We start from the raw sequence: 15,754 nt of genomic DNA, 5'->3' as shown, positions 1-15,754 counted from the left end.
CATTGCTTAGGTAGGCCAAACTGTACACCCAGCCAGGTCCTTGCTCCCACTATGGCCAGGTCCCTCACCCTGCCCCACACTTAGGTAAGATTCAAGAACCCTACTGATTTTGGTGAAAATTGGAAAAGCCTGATTTCTAATGATTTCCACCAGTATTACACCTTTGGGCATGAGTGGCTAGCCAATATTCAGAGGCTTGCACGTTGTTTCTATGAGGAGGAGAAACTGATGATAGATATTCCTTGTATGCAATCCTGTTTATTTACAAAGAAAGTACACAAAGTCCTGTTTCCCAGAACACAGTATGAATCAAACAGGGGGCAGTTTCTTTACTCACAGCTCCAAGCCTCTTTCCAAACAGCATTCTGCCCCCAAAGTTCCCTATCCTTGCTTTCTCACAGGGCTTCATTTCCAGGCCTTCTTTTGCTGTGTCTAGGGCTCCCTTGCTGCCTTTTCTCTGAACATCTGTGATGTTTCTGCTGCTTCTCTCCCAAACAACAGTATAGGAAATTGACAATAAGTTAATTTTAATTGTATATAACCCAAATAACACAGCATTACTTAATATTGATAGTTATATGGTTATCTAACTATATCAATTATTTTCCTCTGTAAAGGCAATTTCAACCTTTTCTTTAGGGCATCTAGTGTCATGGGGGCAAAGTTCATTTGAGTCCTGTGAGTATTTGCTTCCATGTTCATACATACTTTGAAAACCATAGGATATAGTGTAGTACATCTGATTCTGTTTGTTTTCATGAGCTTTTGTAAACTGTTATCTACCTCAATAGCATCCTTAAGTAAGTCTTGACACAGGGCGATTTTACGTCAGCCTGACCACACGTTTCTCTCTAATCATGACAATTAGTTGATATTGTATCTTGAACATGTAGGAATCACAGATCTGGGACATTCACCAGGACCCTGTCTTCTTCCTCCCTTGTCCGCTTTCACCGAGTCTGAGAAGTCTGAGAAGTTGTTCGGAGGTAAAATCGTTTGAAAGCTGGATATTGACAGCGCCCAGTACAAGTGAGTTTCAGGGGGCTCTCGGAAGAGGCAGTCCCTGAGGCACTGGAGGCTCCGGCCCGAGGATTTCCGGTACAATTTGCTCACTTTACCAGCAGCTATTTATTCAAAAGGCCAACGCTGCAAACTCATCCTGGGCTCCGGGGTCGCTCTTTCTGTGCGGGGCCGGGCCTGGCACCGGAAGCTGGGGGCGAACGGGAGAGGGAGCCCTGTCCTCGCCCCGAGTGGAAGCGGTGGGGCGGGGCCGGTCTGAGCAGGGTCTCTCCGCGCTCGCCCCACTGACGGGGGAGGCGGGAGCGAGTCCCCCGCTCCACGCGCCGGGAGAGGCGCATGCGCAGTGCGGAAGCCTCGCCGGACCCGCGGTGCTAGAGGCCTGTCACTTCTTCCTGGTGCTGCCTCCTCGCTGGAGCAGGATCCCCTCTCTCGGGGCTCTCCGCGGGCCTGTGACCCGGCTCTCCGGTGAGTTCCACCGGTGCGTGAGGCTCGTTAGCCGGTCCTGGCGCTGCCGCCGGGGCGAGGGTGCGCTGGGGGGCCGGGCCCGGCGGTTGGGACCGGGCTCCGCTCTGTGAGTGTCGGGCGCCGGGCTGGCGTGTGGGCCCCGTGCCGGCCCCGGTGGGAGGGGCAGGGGCTGAGCTCTGCGGTAGCGGCTGCCGATCCCTGCAGTGCTCCAGGGGCGGTAGTTACAGCGCAGTGGGACCGGCGCCCTGCCCTGCGGCACGCACAGAGCGGGACGGGCACCCTCCTCCTCTGAGCCCTGCAGGGCCGGTATCCGGCCCAGTACGGCCCGTGCCCCGTGGGCGGCGCCCGGGCATTTCACTCACCGCCCCAAATTGCGCTAGACCCTTGGCCATCTCAGCTTGCGGGACCATGCTCCACCGCGATTTCCCTGTGTGCGGCAGGAGCCAGCTGGGGGCCCGCTCCTCGGGGGTGGCTGGTGTTCCGTTTCTTCCCTTCTGCTGCGAGTGGGGGCGCGATGGACTGCGCAGTTTGTATTGGTGGGTGGTTTTGAACAGACCTGAAAGCTCTAGACTTCTCTGAGCATTATAAGACCCCTGGGTGCTGTTTGACAAGCAGGAGTTGATATCAGCAGGCTTGCCCAAAATTTGCGTGCACCTAGTTTTATCTACAGTAAAGGTGTGTTTCATTGATCCGTTGTGTGTTGATTGTAAAGCAGTCTGGGATCTTTCAGGCCGAAAGGTACTGTATACAATAAATGTTAAATATTATTTATTCTGCATGGGATGTTTGAAAATGGGATTCAGAATTTGTCAATGTTTCCATGAATGCAGAATGTTGCCTACAAGAAGAAGAAGAAAGGAGAATTATAGTCCATACTGTAGCCTTTGAAGCTGCTATGTTTATGCTGTAGTTTTTCAGAGCTCTTCATTGTGTGTACAGCAAGTAAACATAATTCACTAAAGCATACTGGAATTTTCCAGTCTCTTCCTTTGGCCCCATCATTATTTCTTGCTCTAGAAAAGTAGGAGGTTGCTTTCCCCCATCTTTCCCATTTGTTCCTTGTCAGTATCATACTGTTTTTAGTGGATGTCTCAGTAAATAGTGACTCAGACTTGAAAATAAAATGCATGGAGATTCATGATTACTTGCTAGAAAATAAATGCCTTTCAGATCCTTGGCTGGAACCATAACAGAAGTGCAGAACACTACTATTAAGTACTGAAATTCTCTACATTTCATAAATATTTTCCTGCAGAATAATAAAGTTAGGGTTTAAATTACATTTCTAGTTAAGTGAAAGATTAGAATACCTTTTTCCTTTTAAATTAAAGTTTTTAGACTTGATTGTTCTGCAGTCTATTCTGGTAAAAAGCTAATTAATTTGTGGATTTTTTTCCTTTTCCACCAGCTGTGAAGAGTACTTGATTGTGGAAACCTTGGATCACTACGATTGTATATCTGTTCTATTCTTTTGTGTTACAGGTTGAAACTCGTATGGCAGTCATTTATATGGATCTGTGATGGATCTATAACTATGTCCCAAATCAAGCCAACGTCATTTTGAGCATCCTCTTCTGAATTTGGTAGGATAATAGGTTACTCTATGGGAAAAGTAACTCTCTCTATCTGGTTATGCTTTAACCTTCTGAGACAGATAAATTGCGTTCCACGTAGGTTACTACGTTTGGGTTGCTTACAGTGAGACCGTGAAAGTCGATGTTCTATCTTTAGCACATTGACTTTTGGTAAAAGAAATGTTTTGCTCTGTTATCCTTGCCCATAATGTCACCCCTTTCATTATTACGCAGTGTTCAATGTGGTAGTTGGTGATAGTGACTCTGTGAGTGATGCTGTATTTATATAGTTTGTAAAGCACATGAGGATCTTTCAGGATGTAATATTTGTGTAAATGTACTATATTTATGATAAATTTATATTGAATATTCCATTCTTCAGTCATGCTATTTTGATTACAGTGTTAATTGATGAAGAATTGCAGTAATTTTTAATCAAGAATATTTTTAGGTTCTGTTTTGAAAATATGGTGAAATTCCTCTTTCTGTGAAATCAGTTCTTGGGTTTTTTTTTTGTCTTTTAAATCACAAATACTTCACACAAAATTGGAAACCAAAAAGAAGAGAGAAATGTTCCATTGTGTCTTCTCAAAATCTAGCTGTAGTCTGTCAATACAAACTTAAAAATGGGATCCAGGCATCAGGGAGCAGGGATGGATGAGTTTGTGTCCATGGATGTAACTTAACAAGGTGAATTCAAAGAAGTGGTTGCCATCCTTGGGCCCCAGTTTACGTTGTGATTTGCCTCCATGGACACTTGTGCTCATGTGAAGCCCCAGAGAAATGCACCGGGACAAAGCAGTCCATCTGCCTGAATCAGAGTGCAGGATCATGGTCTAGGTTCTGATTAATTTAAAAAATACAACTTTAAAATGTCAAGTGTCAAGAGACTCGTACATGGTAAATATTACAGTTATTGGCACATCAGTTTGTATTATCAACTATACAAGTTGATAGAACATCATAGAAGCTTTTAAAGGGCATTGGCAAATTAAATGTAGCCCAACATATAAATTGTCAAAATAAGCTTTTATAAAACTGAAGACTAGAAAATGTTAGAAATCTTTCTAAATTTTCAAGAAAATACCAAAGAAATAGTTATCTTTAAACCAATAAATGTTCCCATGTGGTGACTGAAATCTAAATACTGCAATGCTTGGATCCTGATAGTGAAAGCAGGGTGGATAAAAATAAATGATTAAAAAAAAAATTGGATATTTTAAATTTAAATAGGATTTTTTTTATTTAAATCGGGTTTTTTGGAGAGGTTTTTTCCTCAAAAAGCATTTTATCTAAAGATAGTTTTAATTAAGATACATTATAGCTCAAAGATATCTCATCATAGAATAGGGATTATAAATTCTTATTCTATAGTATGAGACAATATATTCATGTAATGTTTAAGAAAAGTTTTGTAAATGAGTTCTAGTAGTTCATTGATTAGGGACCCAATCTTATGGGGCTCCAGGGGCTTCTGTATAGATTATTTAGGTTAATCTTTCTATCTACCCAATGGGACTCAGTGCTCATACCATCAGAGATGCTTAGTTTTGCAGTTCTCAAACTATGGATTTGTGTCTCCAGAGATAACGTGCTTGTTAACAGCAAAAATGTTTCTAAATAAATAATATATATAGAGGTGAGAAATAACAGACCTCAACCCTATTGTCCCTCTGCAAATTTGTGTACACTGAGTCAGTCCCTTAACTCTCTCTAAAAGTGCAAAGTTTCAAAAAGTTGAATGAATAGAAGATTGTTGGGGGTGGAATAGATCTGGACAAGGAGAAGTCGTCTGGAGATAAATATGAGAAGGGAGGGACAGGCAGTAGAAACAAAAGTGAAACTTTTTGAGCAGCATATTCCGGAAGTCTTGAGATCTTTCTGAATCTTTTCTTCATTGATTTGAGATCTACCATACCATTCTCTCACTAGAAGGGAAAACCTATAATGGCAGCAGGCCGTAAAAGAGACCCAGTTTGGGAATATTTTAATGAAGTTCCTCTATCTGTGAAGAATATGTATTAAGGTTATAAGAACCAACAAGAATGAGCTTTTATGTAGAAATCCATTATTAAATCGAGTCTTCCTGACTAGTGATTTAAATCGTGATTTAAATAAATTTGATTTGAATCAAATCCACCCTGAGTGAAAGTGACTTAAATTATCTGTCTCCAAGTTGAGAGTAATGTGGAAAGTTAACAAAGAGCTTAAAGAGTGACAAGTAAGTTGGACTTTCAGAAGTCTTCAGTTTCAGTTATCAAAGATTTTGCTATAGAAAAAACAAATGTTTGTTTACATATACTTTTGAATGTAGGGTGTTGCTTTAAGTATTGTCTCCTTCATAACGGTACTTTATTTTTTTCCCCCTGAACACTGTCACAGAAGGAACATTTTGAACAGTGAAGTTGCGAGATCTTACTGATCAAGACAACTGGAACCATGTTGTGCTGGGGAAATGCATCCTTTGGTCAGCTTGGATTGGGTGGAATTGATGAAGAGATTGTATTAGAACCCAGAAAAAGTGACTTTTTCCTAAATAAAAAGGTCCAAGATGTAGGATGTGGACTCAGACACACTGTTTTTGTCCTGGATGATGGAACTGTGTATACATGTGGATGTAATGATCTAGGACAATTAGGGCATGAAAAATCCAGAAAGAGACCAGGTAAGTTAAAAGTAATGAAGAGTGGATTTTGTGTGGGTTTTATTTTTAACTTTAGTTACCACATTTAGGCCTAAGAACTGCAAACATATTTACATGTGCTTAACTTTCTGAGTGTGAGTAATCCCAAGCACGTGCATATTTGCAGAATTGGGACTTTAAAGATTTCCGTTTTATGGTTTTGATTTTTGTACTTCTGTTTTGTTGTGTAGAAAGTAGTAAGGATATTAAATCCTATGAAGATATATAATTACCCAACCCAGCCTAATTGATAGCATTTTATAAAAATGAGGTCTACCACTTAACTTAATTTTTCTTTTTCTTTTTTAATTTCAGGCTATTATTACTTTATTGGTTTTATATAGGTACATACAGTTATCATGTCAGTTCTTAGCCATTACTTCTCTAAATCTAGTAAATATGTTATAATTTTAATAGGTTATTTTAAAAAGGTAATTACTTATGTCATGTTGCCATGTGATAGACTCATAGTCTTTAAGGCCAGAAGGCACCATCATGATCCTCTATTCTGACCTCCTGCTCATTGCAGGCCACAGAACCTTAGGCCTCAATCCTGCAAATTGCTCTACATAGGTGGACCCCTGTCCCCGTCAAAGGTTCTGTATGTGGACGTGGGGGTCCCCTCTGACAGAACAATTTTTAGGTTAAAGACGTTAGTTTCCACGTCCCATTGTAACTCTTAGTGCTTGGTTTTTGTTGTTGTTTAGGGTACGTCTATACCCAGCCGCTAGTTCGGCGGCTGGCAATCGAACTTCTGGGTTCGACTTATCGCGTCTTGTCTGGACGCGATAAGTTGAACCCGGAAGTGCTCGCCGTCGACTGCGGTACTCCAGCTCGGCGAGAGGAGTACCGCGGAGTCGACGGGGGAGCCTGCCTGCCGCGTGTGGACCGAGGTAAGATCGAACTAAGGTACTTCGAACTTCAGCTACGTTATTCACGTAGCTGAAGTTGTGTACCTTAGTTCGATTTGGGGGGTTAGTGTAGACCAAGCCTTAGACACATCATTTCGCCTGGCTAAGTTCCAGTTGTCTGTCATGCTTAGATCTTTCTGTAACATTCTCTAAATGAAAAACCTTTCATTTATTATAACTAAACCATTTTCTGTTAACTTCTGTTTCTCTAACAACTCTGTAGTTTTAATTCTGTTCCACGGTGCTTGCCATTCTTCCTTTCTGTTTGGTGATATTGTTGGTATGTGCATGCTACACTCTTTCCTCCAGGGCACACTCAAATATTAAATATTAGATGCAAGACTGACCATGCTTTTTACAGTTTCACACCACATGTAATCACTGGTTTATAGTACTTTAGTCATTTAAGTATTCATTTACAGTATATTTACCCAGAAAATATATTAGTGAGATTACCTTGTGGAACTATACCATTATGAAAATTAATTTCATTTAATATATAGATAATTGCTTATATACTAAATAATTATCTCATAGAACAGTAGATCATGGCTACACAATTTATAGCTGTGGAGCTGCTGGGCTCTAGTGGCAATGAGGGAGACCAGCAGGGCCGTGGCCAGCGACCAAGCCAGGAACCGCAGCCAGGAAGCTCCTCTGGCGTGGCTGTGCTGCCTCTAGCCCTGCCCACTGTGGCAGGCACCAAGCTCACTGGCAGAGGTACCTGGTCACAATAATGTGTGCAAGTGGCACGCACGCTCTCAGACAGGAGTACAAGGGCCACTTGCACACACTAGTGACAGGAGTTGCACACCGCTGCATGACTGGGACTCCTATCTGGGAGCGTGTGAGCTGCTTGCATGCACCAGCGTGACTAGAGACAGCTACCAGTGAGCCTGGTGCCCACGCCAGTGGGCAGGGCTGGGGCCGGCACAGCCACGCCAGAGGAGCTGTGTGGGCTGGGTACTGGCTTCTGCGATAGTGGCAAAAGCAGTAGCATGTCGGGCCACGGTGGTTTCTGCCCCAGTTGCTGGCCATGGTCCTGCTGGTCTCGCTCGTTGTCACCAGAGCCCTGCAGCTACACTTATATCTTCAGATATAAATTGTGTATCTGCACAGGGAATCATAGCACTATAATTTGCCAGTTACATGACAAACCACAATAATTTTCAGTGTCTTCCTCCGTGATTAGTCCTGAATACCTAAAATCCCCTCGTTTGAATAGTTTCCTATTTTATGTTTCTGATTTGTAGTTGCTGTTCTAAACTTAAATTACTTTATACCGTAGAGTGCCTAAGCACAATTGGCAAATTCTCAAAAAGTATGTTGATGATGTCCATAGAACAGTGGTTCCTAAACTTGTTCCATTGTGCAGGGAAAGCCCCCAGCAGGCCAGGCCGGTTCGTTTACTTGCCGTGTCCGCAGGTTCGGCTGATCGCGGCTCCCAGTGGCCGCGGTTCGCTGCCCCAGGCCAATGGGAGCTGTGGGAAGCAGTAGCCAGTATGTCCCTCGGTCCGTGCCACTTCCCGCAGCCCCCATTGGCCTGGAGCAGCGAACCGCGGCCACTGGGAGCCGCGATCAGCTGAACCTGCGGACACGGCAAGTAAACGAACCGGCCCGGCCTGCTGGGGGCTTTCCCTGCACAAGCGGTGGAACAAGTTTGGAAACCACTGCCATAGAAGAACCTTAACTATATGTTTGAAAGTGAAAAATGTTTGATCTGAATCCTTTGAGGAATTAATTTAGCATAATTCACTGTACTTACGTCGGTTGGGCTTAATTCTTTTTTTAAATTGTAATATGGTTACAGTCCAAATATACATAGTATGCAGCATTTCCCACACCACTTTCCCACCCCCAAAGAAACCCAATAACACACCACAATTTCAGTTGTTGGAGGCAAAGGTGGTGGTGGTGCTCTTCTTCAATATAGTTCAAACAGCAAACATAGAGCAACATCTGAAGATTGATGTAATGTTTAACTAGATCCTCTTTCATGTAAGTTCGAAAAGTGTCCTAATGATAGGCCTTCAAGTGGGAAACAGCCGGTCCAGGCTATTGAATTCTGAGAGGAATCAGTAAGAGTTAAATCGCTCCTCTCTTTGATGGTTGAAGAAACTGGTTCTGCTGTACTCTATAATGTGGTCTTTCTTGAGGCAGGCATGATCGTGGGACCCAGCACAGCTATCTGTGCTCCAGTGTAGAACCACTGTATCTATAGCTGTATGAATCCTTCAGCCATGTCATTGACGTGCATGTAATAAAAGCTATTTGTCTCCTAAATAATTGCATGTTAACAGATTGTCAGCCAAACCATCATTTTTGCCACAGTCCCAGTAACCCAGCTGTTCAGTGGATATCAATGTGGAAGGTTCTGGTGGGAGGAATCTGCCTCCCACAAGTTAAGGAACATCTCCACATGATGGGGATCATGTGGCAAAAATGATGGTTTGGCCGACAATGTATTACCATGCAATTATTTAGGAGACAAAAAGAGCTTTTTATTTTCTAATTAATCATTGTGATGGGAAGGTAGTTTGTTTAAAGCAACACTCTCTTGTTTTCATTTAAAATAATTAGAAAAAATAAAATTTCTGAAACCATACTCTGAATAGTGTGTCCTGATTTTTTAAATGAGCGTTCAGCTTCCATACTGATGTTAGGAAGGGTCTTCTGGTAAGCCTAAAAAGTCACAATGCCAAACAAATTCAGGCTCCTTCCTCTTCTCCTACTTATTATTTCTGCATTTTTCATATCAGTTTTGCTGCTTCCTAAGTTGCTTTCTAGATGGTTGATATTTAGCTTTTTAAAACTAAGTATTTTTTTATTTAAAAAAAATTGGTAAGTGGATATTAAACTGATTAACTCAAGCTTCATTGTAATTTTAACACATGCTTCTCTAATTGCGAGGAAGCATTTGCTGGCATAAACTTGCATGTTGATTAATCTAGCAGGATCTGACTTTTGTGAATTACCTTTAAATAGCTATTCAGATCTGAATATGTTAATCTTGTCCAGTAAATGACACCATTTGAAGACCGTTTTGAAGACTAAGATTGTAAATAGCATGCTTGCAATAGACATTTTTTTTTCATCTTGGTAAAATAATTAACTGACCTGGGGCCTTTATTACCTTTGCATGCAAAGCAGCAAAATGTGACAATTGTTTTTTAATACTATTTGAATTAATACAAAAGGAAGTTTCCATACTGAGACCGACTTTTAAATTGTGGCTCGTTGGAACCCCTAAGCTGCTTTAAAATACTCATGTATTTTGTATGACTTTCTGTGGCACCCATCACGGTTTTATCTGAGGATGTTCAGGCCTTTATCTAAACCCTATCATGGGATAAGAGGGAAGGTCCTCTCGTGGATCATTAACTGGTTAAAAGATAGGAAACAAAGGGTAGGAATAAATGGTCAGTTTTCAGAATGGAGAGAGGTAAATAGTTTTGAATCCCAGGAGTCTGTACGGGGACCAGTACTGTTCCAACATATTCATAAATGATCCGGAGAAAGGGGGTAAATAGTGAGGTGGCAAAATTTGCAGATGATACAAAACTACTCAAGATAGTTAAGTCCAAAGCAGAGGGCAAAAGAGTTACAAAGCAATCTCACAAAACTGGTGACTGGGCAACAAAACGGCAGATGAAATTCAGTGTTGATAAATGCAAAGTAATGCACATTGGAAAACATAATCCCAACTATACATATAAAATGATGGGCTCTAAATTAGCTGTTACCACTCAAGAAAGAGATCTTGGAGTCATTGTGGATAGTTCTCTTGAAAACATCCACTCAATGTGCAGTGGCAGTCAAAAACGCTAACAGAATGTTGGGAATCATTAAGAAAAGTGATAGATAATAAGATAGAAAATATCATTTTGCCTTATATAAATCCATGGTATGCCCACATCTTGAATACTACATGCAGATCTGGTCACCCCATCTCAAAAAAGATGTATTGGAAAAGGTTCAGAAAAGGGCAACAAAAATTATTAGGGGGTATAGAACGGCTTCCATATGAAGAGCGATTAATAAGACTGGGACTTTTCAGTTTGGAAAAAAGATAACTAAAGGGGGATATGATAGAGGTCTATTAAAATCATGATTACTGCGAAGAAAGCATAACACAAGAACTAGGGGTCATCAAATGAAATGATTAGGCAGCAGGTTTAAAACAAACAAAAGGAAGTATTCCTTCACACAACACAGTCAACCCATGGAACTCTTTGCCAGAGGATGTTGTGAAGGCCGAGACTATAATAGGGTTCAAAAAAGAACTAGATAAGTTCATGGAGGATAGGTCCATCAAGGCTATTAGCCAGAGGTGCAAAACCATGCTCTGAAGTGTCCCTAGTTTGCCAGAAGTTGGGAATGGGTGACAGTGGATGGATCACTGGATGATTACCTGTTCTGTTCATTCCCTCTGAAGCACCGGGCATTGGCCACCGTTGAAAGACAGGATAGTGGGCTAAATCAATCATTGGTCTGACCCAGTATGGCCATTCTATTTTTTTTTTCCTTTTTCCAATCCATAGATCACTGACAGTAGTTTGTAAATGAGGTTGTAGAACTAGATTACTGTATATGATGTACATTCTATCATGAAGTATATACATATAGATTCTTTTAAAATATACTGTGTGCACTTTAACTATGACTTGTGTGCACAGTAATTATTCACTGAACTTTCTGTATCTCTGTCATTTTAATTTGAAAATAAACCAAACTTAAAAGACAATGTACTGGTGCAAAAATTCTGTTTTTAAGCGATATAGTGGATTGCTTTATGCACCCAAATGTATCTGTCTTAGGGGCTGCTGCATGACATTTTCCTCCTATGAAGAAAAGTGAATTTGTGAGGCTCTGTTTAACAAGCACCTGTTGGAGTTGAGAGAGTGTTTGAAAGCAAGCTGTTTCTAATTTTTTAAATAACTTAAATGCACCAAATTACTAAGAGTATGAAGAGTATATCAAATTGTTCATGTTTGGAAATATTAAAAAAAATTGGTCTGAAGCCTTAAAGCCAAGTTATAATCTCCTCTTGTCGTTAGTATTTATAATAGAAATACTTACAGGTCCTGAACTCTAGCATTTATTGCTATCTCAGTGGTTCCCAGCTGTGTGTTCCGTAAAGGAAAAGCCAAGTAGTGTGGGTAGCAGGGTCTCTTGCTTAAGTGGTTCATGGTAAGACAGAGCTGTGTAGTAGTAGTTGCATGATCTCCAAAAGGGATTCATTCTTCAAGGATTTAGAAGGGCTTTAAATAGATAAAACTGAAAAATATCAACTATCTTTTTGTACCATAATCTTTCCTTATGTGGGGAGAGGTGCTGCTGTGAGCTTCGGGAAGATGACAGGACTCTTTCTCAGAAATAATTACACCCAAATAACTGGTTCGTTTTGCCTCTAGTGGTAGTGAAGCTGGGACACTAGACCAGCAGGAGACTGACAGCATAATTGCTGCAAATTGTTCTCTTTCATTTCTGCAACCTTTTAGCATTTAGTGCTGCAAGCTCCTGGATTTATCTGGGGTTATCAGAATAAAAGCTTTCACTTTTAATGACTGTCTTTTTTTGTGATTACTACTGGGTTTTAATCATCTCACCAAACGGAACTTTTAAATTAGGAGCAAGCCTGAGCATGAAATTTACAAGCTATTTCTGAGTTGCAACATTTTTCTTCCTGAGCTCCTATTTTCTTTTTATCTCTCCCCCCTGTTTTTATTATTTATAAAATGACCAGATACATGAAATATTGGTCTGTCTCTTATTTGGCAGTACAGGGAATGCTTAGGATAGAGCTACACTTACCGTTCAAGTTATTTTTATGTTCTGTAGAATGCCATGTGTGTGAGGCGAGGGCAAAAGAGAGTGGATTTCCTGTTTGTTTTCATTTACGGGCATATGTGTACTTCTGTGTGCTTGCCAACTGCTAACTTATCTATAAGCATTCTGTCACTGCTGCAGTCACTCAGTTGCCAAACTCACGTTCAGAAATTATGATTGGCTTAAAAAATATTTTTAATTTTTTTTATTAGCCTTCTGGTTTCTGAATCTTTACACTCAAGTCATGTTTTCAGACTTTTCCCAATAACCATGAGGCATAGAAAGTATGTTGTAAAAAATGAAAGTTGAGATTCAAAGGATTCCAGGATCTGGGGCTTTAAGAAAAACACAACATGTTAGAAAACTACACTTCAGATGTTCAATTATTTTGTGTTCTTCAATTTTGGGATGCCTAATTTGACATCTTGCACCTGATTTTTCAAAGGTGCTGAGGATTCACAGCTTTTGTTTAAGTCAGCACTTTAGAAAATTGAGCATAAACTGTCTAAAAATGAGCACATGATTCATGGACACTTATGAACATTTTGGTGTTAATGACAGGACTCTGATATTCCCCCATAACCTTGTTGAAGTTGAAATAAAAATTTCTGGAGGTTTCTGAACACAAGAAGTTAGAGAGGAGGAAAATACCGGGCAGTTGTTTTTAATTCCATAAATGCTACCAAAAGCAGTTTCTACTACCTTGGATTCCTTTTCTGACTATTATGGTTTTCTTTACATCTTCTCCTTTAAAGGGATGTTGAGAGATTTAAAAACATCTATCTTAAAACATCTGCTTTACCTGTACTACTACTACTACTATCATAAATTATTAAAACATCAACAATTTTTTAAAAAAAATATCATTTAGTCTTAACTGTTTATGCTGTTTTACTTTTTTTGCACTTCATTTTGCTTGGAAAATTAAAGGACAGCTCAATTTAACTTTATGGTTTTCATGCAGTAGTACAGTGCTGGAGCTTTTGGGTTATTAATGCTTGAATCCAATCAACTATTATAATTGAAATTTAAAATAATTTAACGTATAGTAAATGTCCTTTGAAAACATAGCTTTGATTCTAATAGGTTCTCTGTCCCTTCCATCATGTCCCAGAGTTTGGCCCTGAAACTATTCAACAGTCTCCCATCAGCTGTTGCATTAGAATGCACTGGGACATAAACTTTCTCAGTCTATAACTAGTTCGCAGTTTTTATGAAAACCACATCTTCAATTTTATTTTTTTTTAAATAATTTTGCTTAACTGCCCAGTTTCTCAAGTTTGCTATTGAGTGCATGGGAATGTAGCTTATTTGACCAGCACAAGTGCACACTTTGAATACAGCCAAACATATCTGAAGATATGCACACACAGAGTAGTGACAAACAAGAGGTTAACAATGGAGTCTTATGTCCTTAATTCACTACACGTTTTTCAGAGGTCTGCTGTGTATATCTGTGCATCAAATTTAGCTTTTAGGCCCTGATCCTTCTGTGCATGCATGCAGAAGACCACCTGTGTGGAGTCCATTGCAGGATGGTGGCCTTAGTCTGTAATCTGCCTTTCCATTAAAGGACTTCTTAATGATGATAATAATCTGTGCATAATGGAATGTTTTCCTCTTATATAATGGCTATACATTTAATCATTCAGTAATAATCACCTTACTGTTAATTGAGTCTGTGCATTCATTTTCATAGACTTTTAAGGTTAGAAGAGAACTGTTACTATTATCGTGCATTCCAGTTGATAGAGTGCCCTTGTATTGTAACGATACTTTAATCCTGGTCACTGTTTATATGGGATAATAATACGGTGAGATTTAACTTGCCCTTGTTGGATTGTTATGTCATTAATAAAGGTATTTTGGCATGCTCTTAGACTAATTTTCCGTGATATTTCATTTTAATATCTTAATATACAATGGCAGGAATGGAAATTTTTTGTTTAACTGTAATATATTAGAACATAATTTCTTTCCTCTCTTACTTTTACAGAGCATGTTGGTGCCCTGGATGCCCAGAATATTGTGTCTGTTTCATGTGGAGAAGCCCACACACTAGCATTAAATGACAAGGGCCAAGTGTATGCTTGGGGTCTTGCTACTGATGGACAGCTTGGCTTGCCTGGAACAGAGGAATGTATCAGAATACCCAGGTAAATAAAAAAGTGATCAAAGTAAAATTTGTATATATTTTTTGAAAGAAAACTTGTTACATTGAAAGACATGTAAGTGAAACTATTCAAACCGTTCCATAATTAAAATATTTGTCAAGTAATTCTGTAAAGTATAGAAGGTTACTTTACAGCTGTGGAACCTGATGATAACAATTTTTATTACCTCCTCCCCAGTCACTCAATGGGTTCTTGCTAATAGGCACACTTGGTAGATGAATACGTTGGAAGAGAAGGGTGGATGTTTTAAAAACACAAATTAAGATAAGTAGATGCTACTGGCTTTTATTTTTAAAACAATTGAAGTGAACTAACCTTTTAGGAACTTACAGGGTTTTTTTTAAATAATCATGTGGGTAAAGGAAAATGGATATGTTTGCAATCTGATCTTTATTCTAATTTTACACCTGAAGTACTTAGCTGAGTTGGAATAATATACCTTCTGGTTATGTAATCAAAGTGCAAGTGTGTGTGTGTGTGTGTGTGTGTGTGTGTGTGTGTGTGTGTGTGTGTGTTTTATTTGTTTTTGTTTTTTGTTTTTTGTTTCCCCCTGAAGGGGGATATGCTTGGTTTGCATCTCCACCAAACAGTCCCTATTAACTTAAGCAATATTTTTGGTATACCTTAACCTTATGTCCCGATCCAGCACATGCTTCAACTTTACTACCATGAGTAGTTTTATTTAAATCCAATGGAAGGTTGAAATCACGGTGGTAAAGCTAAACACGTGTATGTATTTGCTGGATTGGGTTCTTAATCATCACTGTTAAGCTGTCTAGCGTGGCTCAAGAGTTTGAGTACCAACTTCAGGACAGACTGTTAAGAAGCAGGGCACAAACCCCAAACTGGTTGTAAATTCTGTACTTAGATTTCACCAACCAAGTATTGAGAATAAACTCCTCAGGCACTTTAACAGCCTAACATGGAGTGACAGTCAGTCCCCTTGGGTACTTCTGCTCTATCTTGCCACCTATGCAAGCTTGCCTTAGTGATAGATGGTCCCTTGTACCAAAAATCACCACAATATTAAGGTTATGCCGAATCCCACATTAATTCCACTTTAGATCTTACAATAAAGACAACGCTGGTAGCCAGTCC

The 15,754-nt window shown here is 40.0% G+C and overlaps 1 protein-coding gene across 17 annotated transcripts in view; it reads left to right on the top strand.

The window, feature by feature from the left end:
- Nucleotides 1-387: 387 nt before the first annotated feature.
- Nucleotides 388-15,754, top strand: part of HERC4 (HECT and RLD domain containing E3 ubiquitin protein ligase 4) — a 109,849-nt gene continuing 94,482 nt past the window's right edge. For 2 of the 17 annotated variants that reach the window (XR_010589489.1, XR_010589487.1), the window contains exons 1-4: nt 926-1,485; nt 2,968-3,068; nt 5,442-5,724; nt 14,479-14,638. Coding sequence is in view for 12 of the 17 variants with exons in the window: in XM_005297287.4 (XP_005297344.2) it covers nt 5,499-5,724; nt 14,479-14,638 (386 nt within the window). In the remaining 5 variants the exon portion in view is untranslated. Of the gene's footprint in view, nt 1,499-1,542; nt 2,224-2,967; nt 3,069-5,441; nt 5,725-14,478; nt 14,639-15,754 lie in introns of those variants that run through there. The other 15 variants (XR_010589485.1, XR_010589486.1, XM_005297287.4 and 12 more) reach the window with 14 other exon arrangements.

Source organism: Chrysemys picta, chromosome 7, assembly GCF_011386835.1.
Source record: "Chrysemys picta bellii isolate R12L10 chromosome 7, ASM1138683v2, whole genome shotgun sequence".
Taxonomy (NCBI): Eukaryota; Metazoa; Chordata; order Testudines; family Emydidae; genus Chrysemys; species Chrysemys picta.
This window is presented reverse-complemented; position numbering and strand designations above follow the sequence as displayed.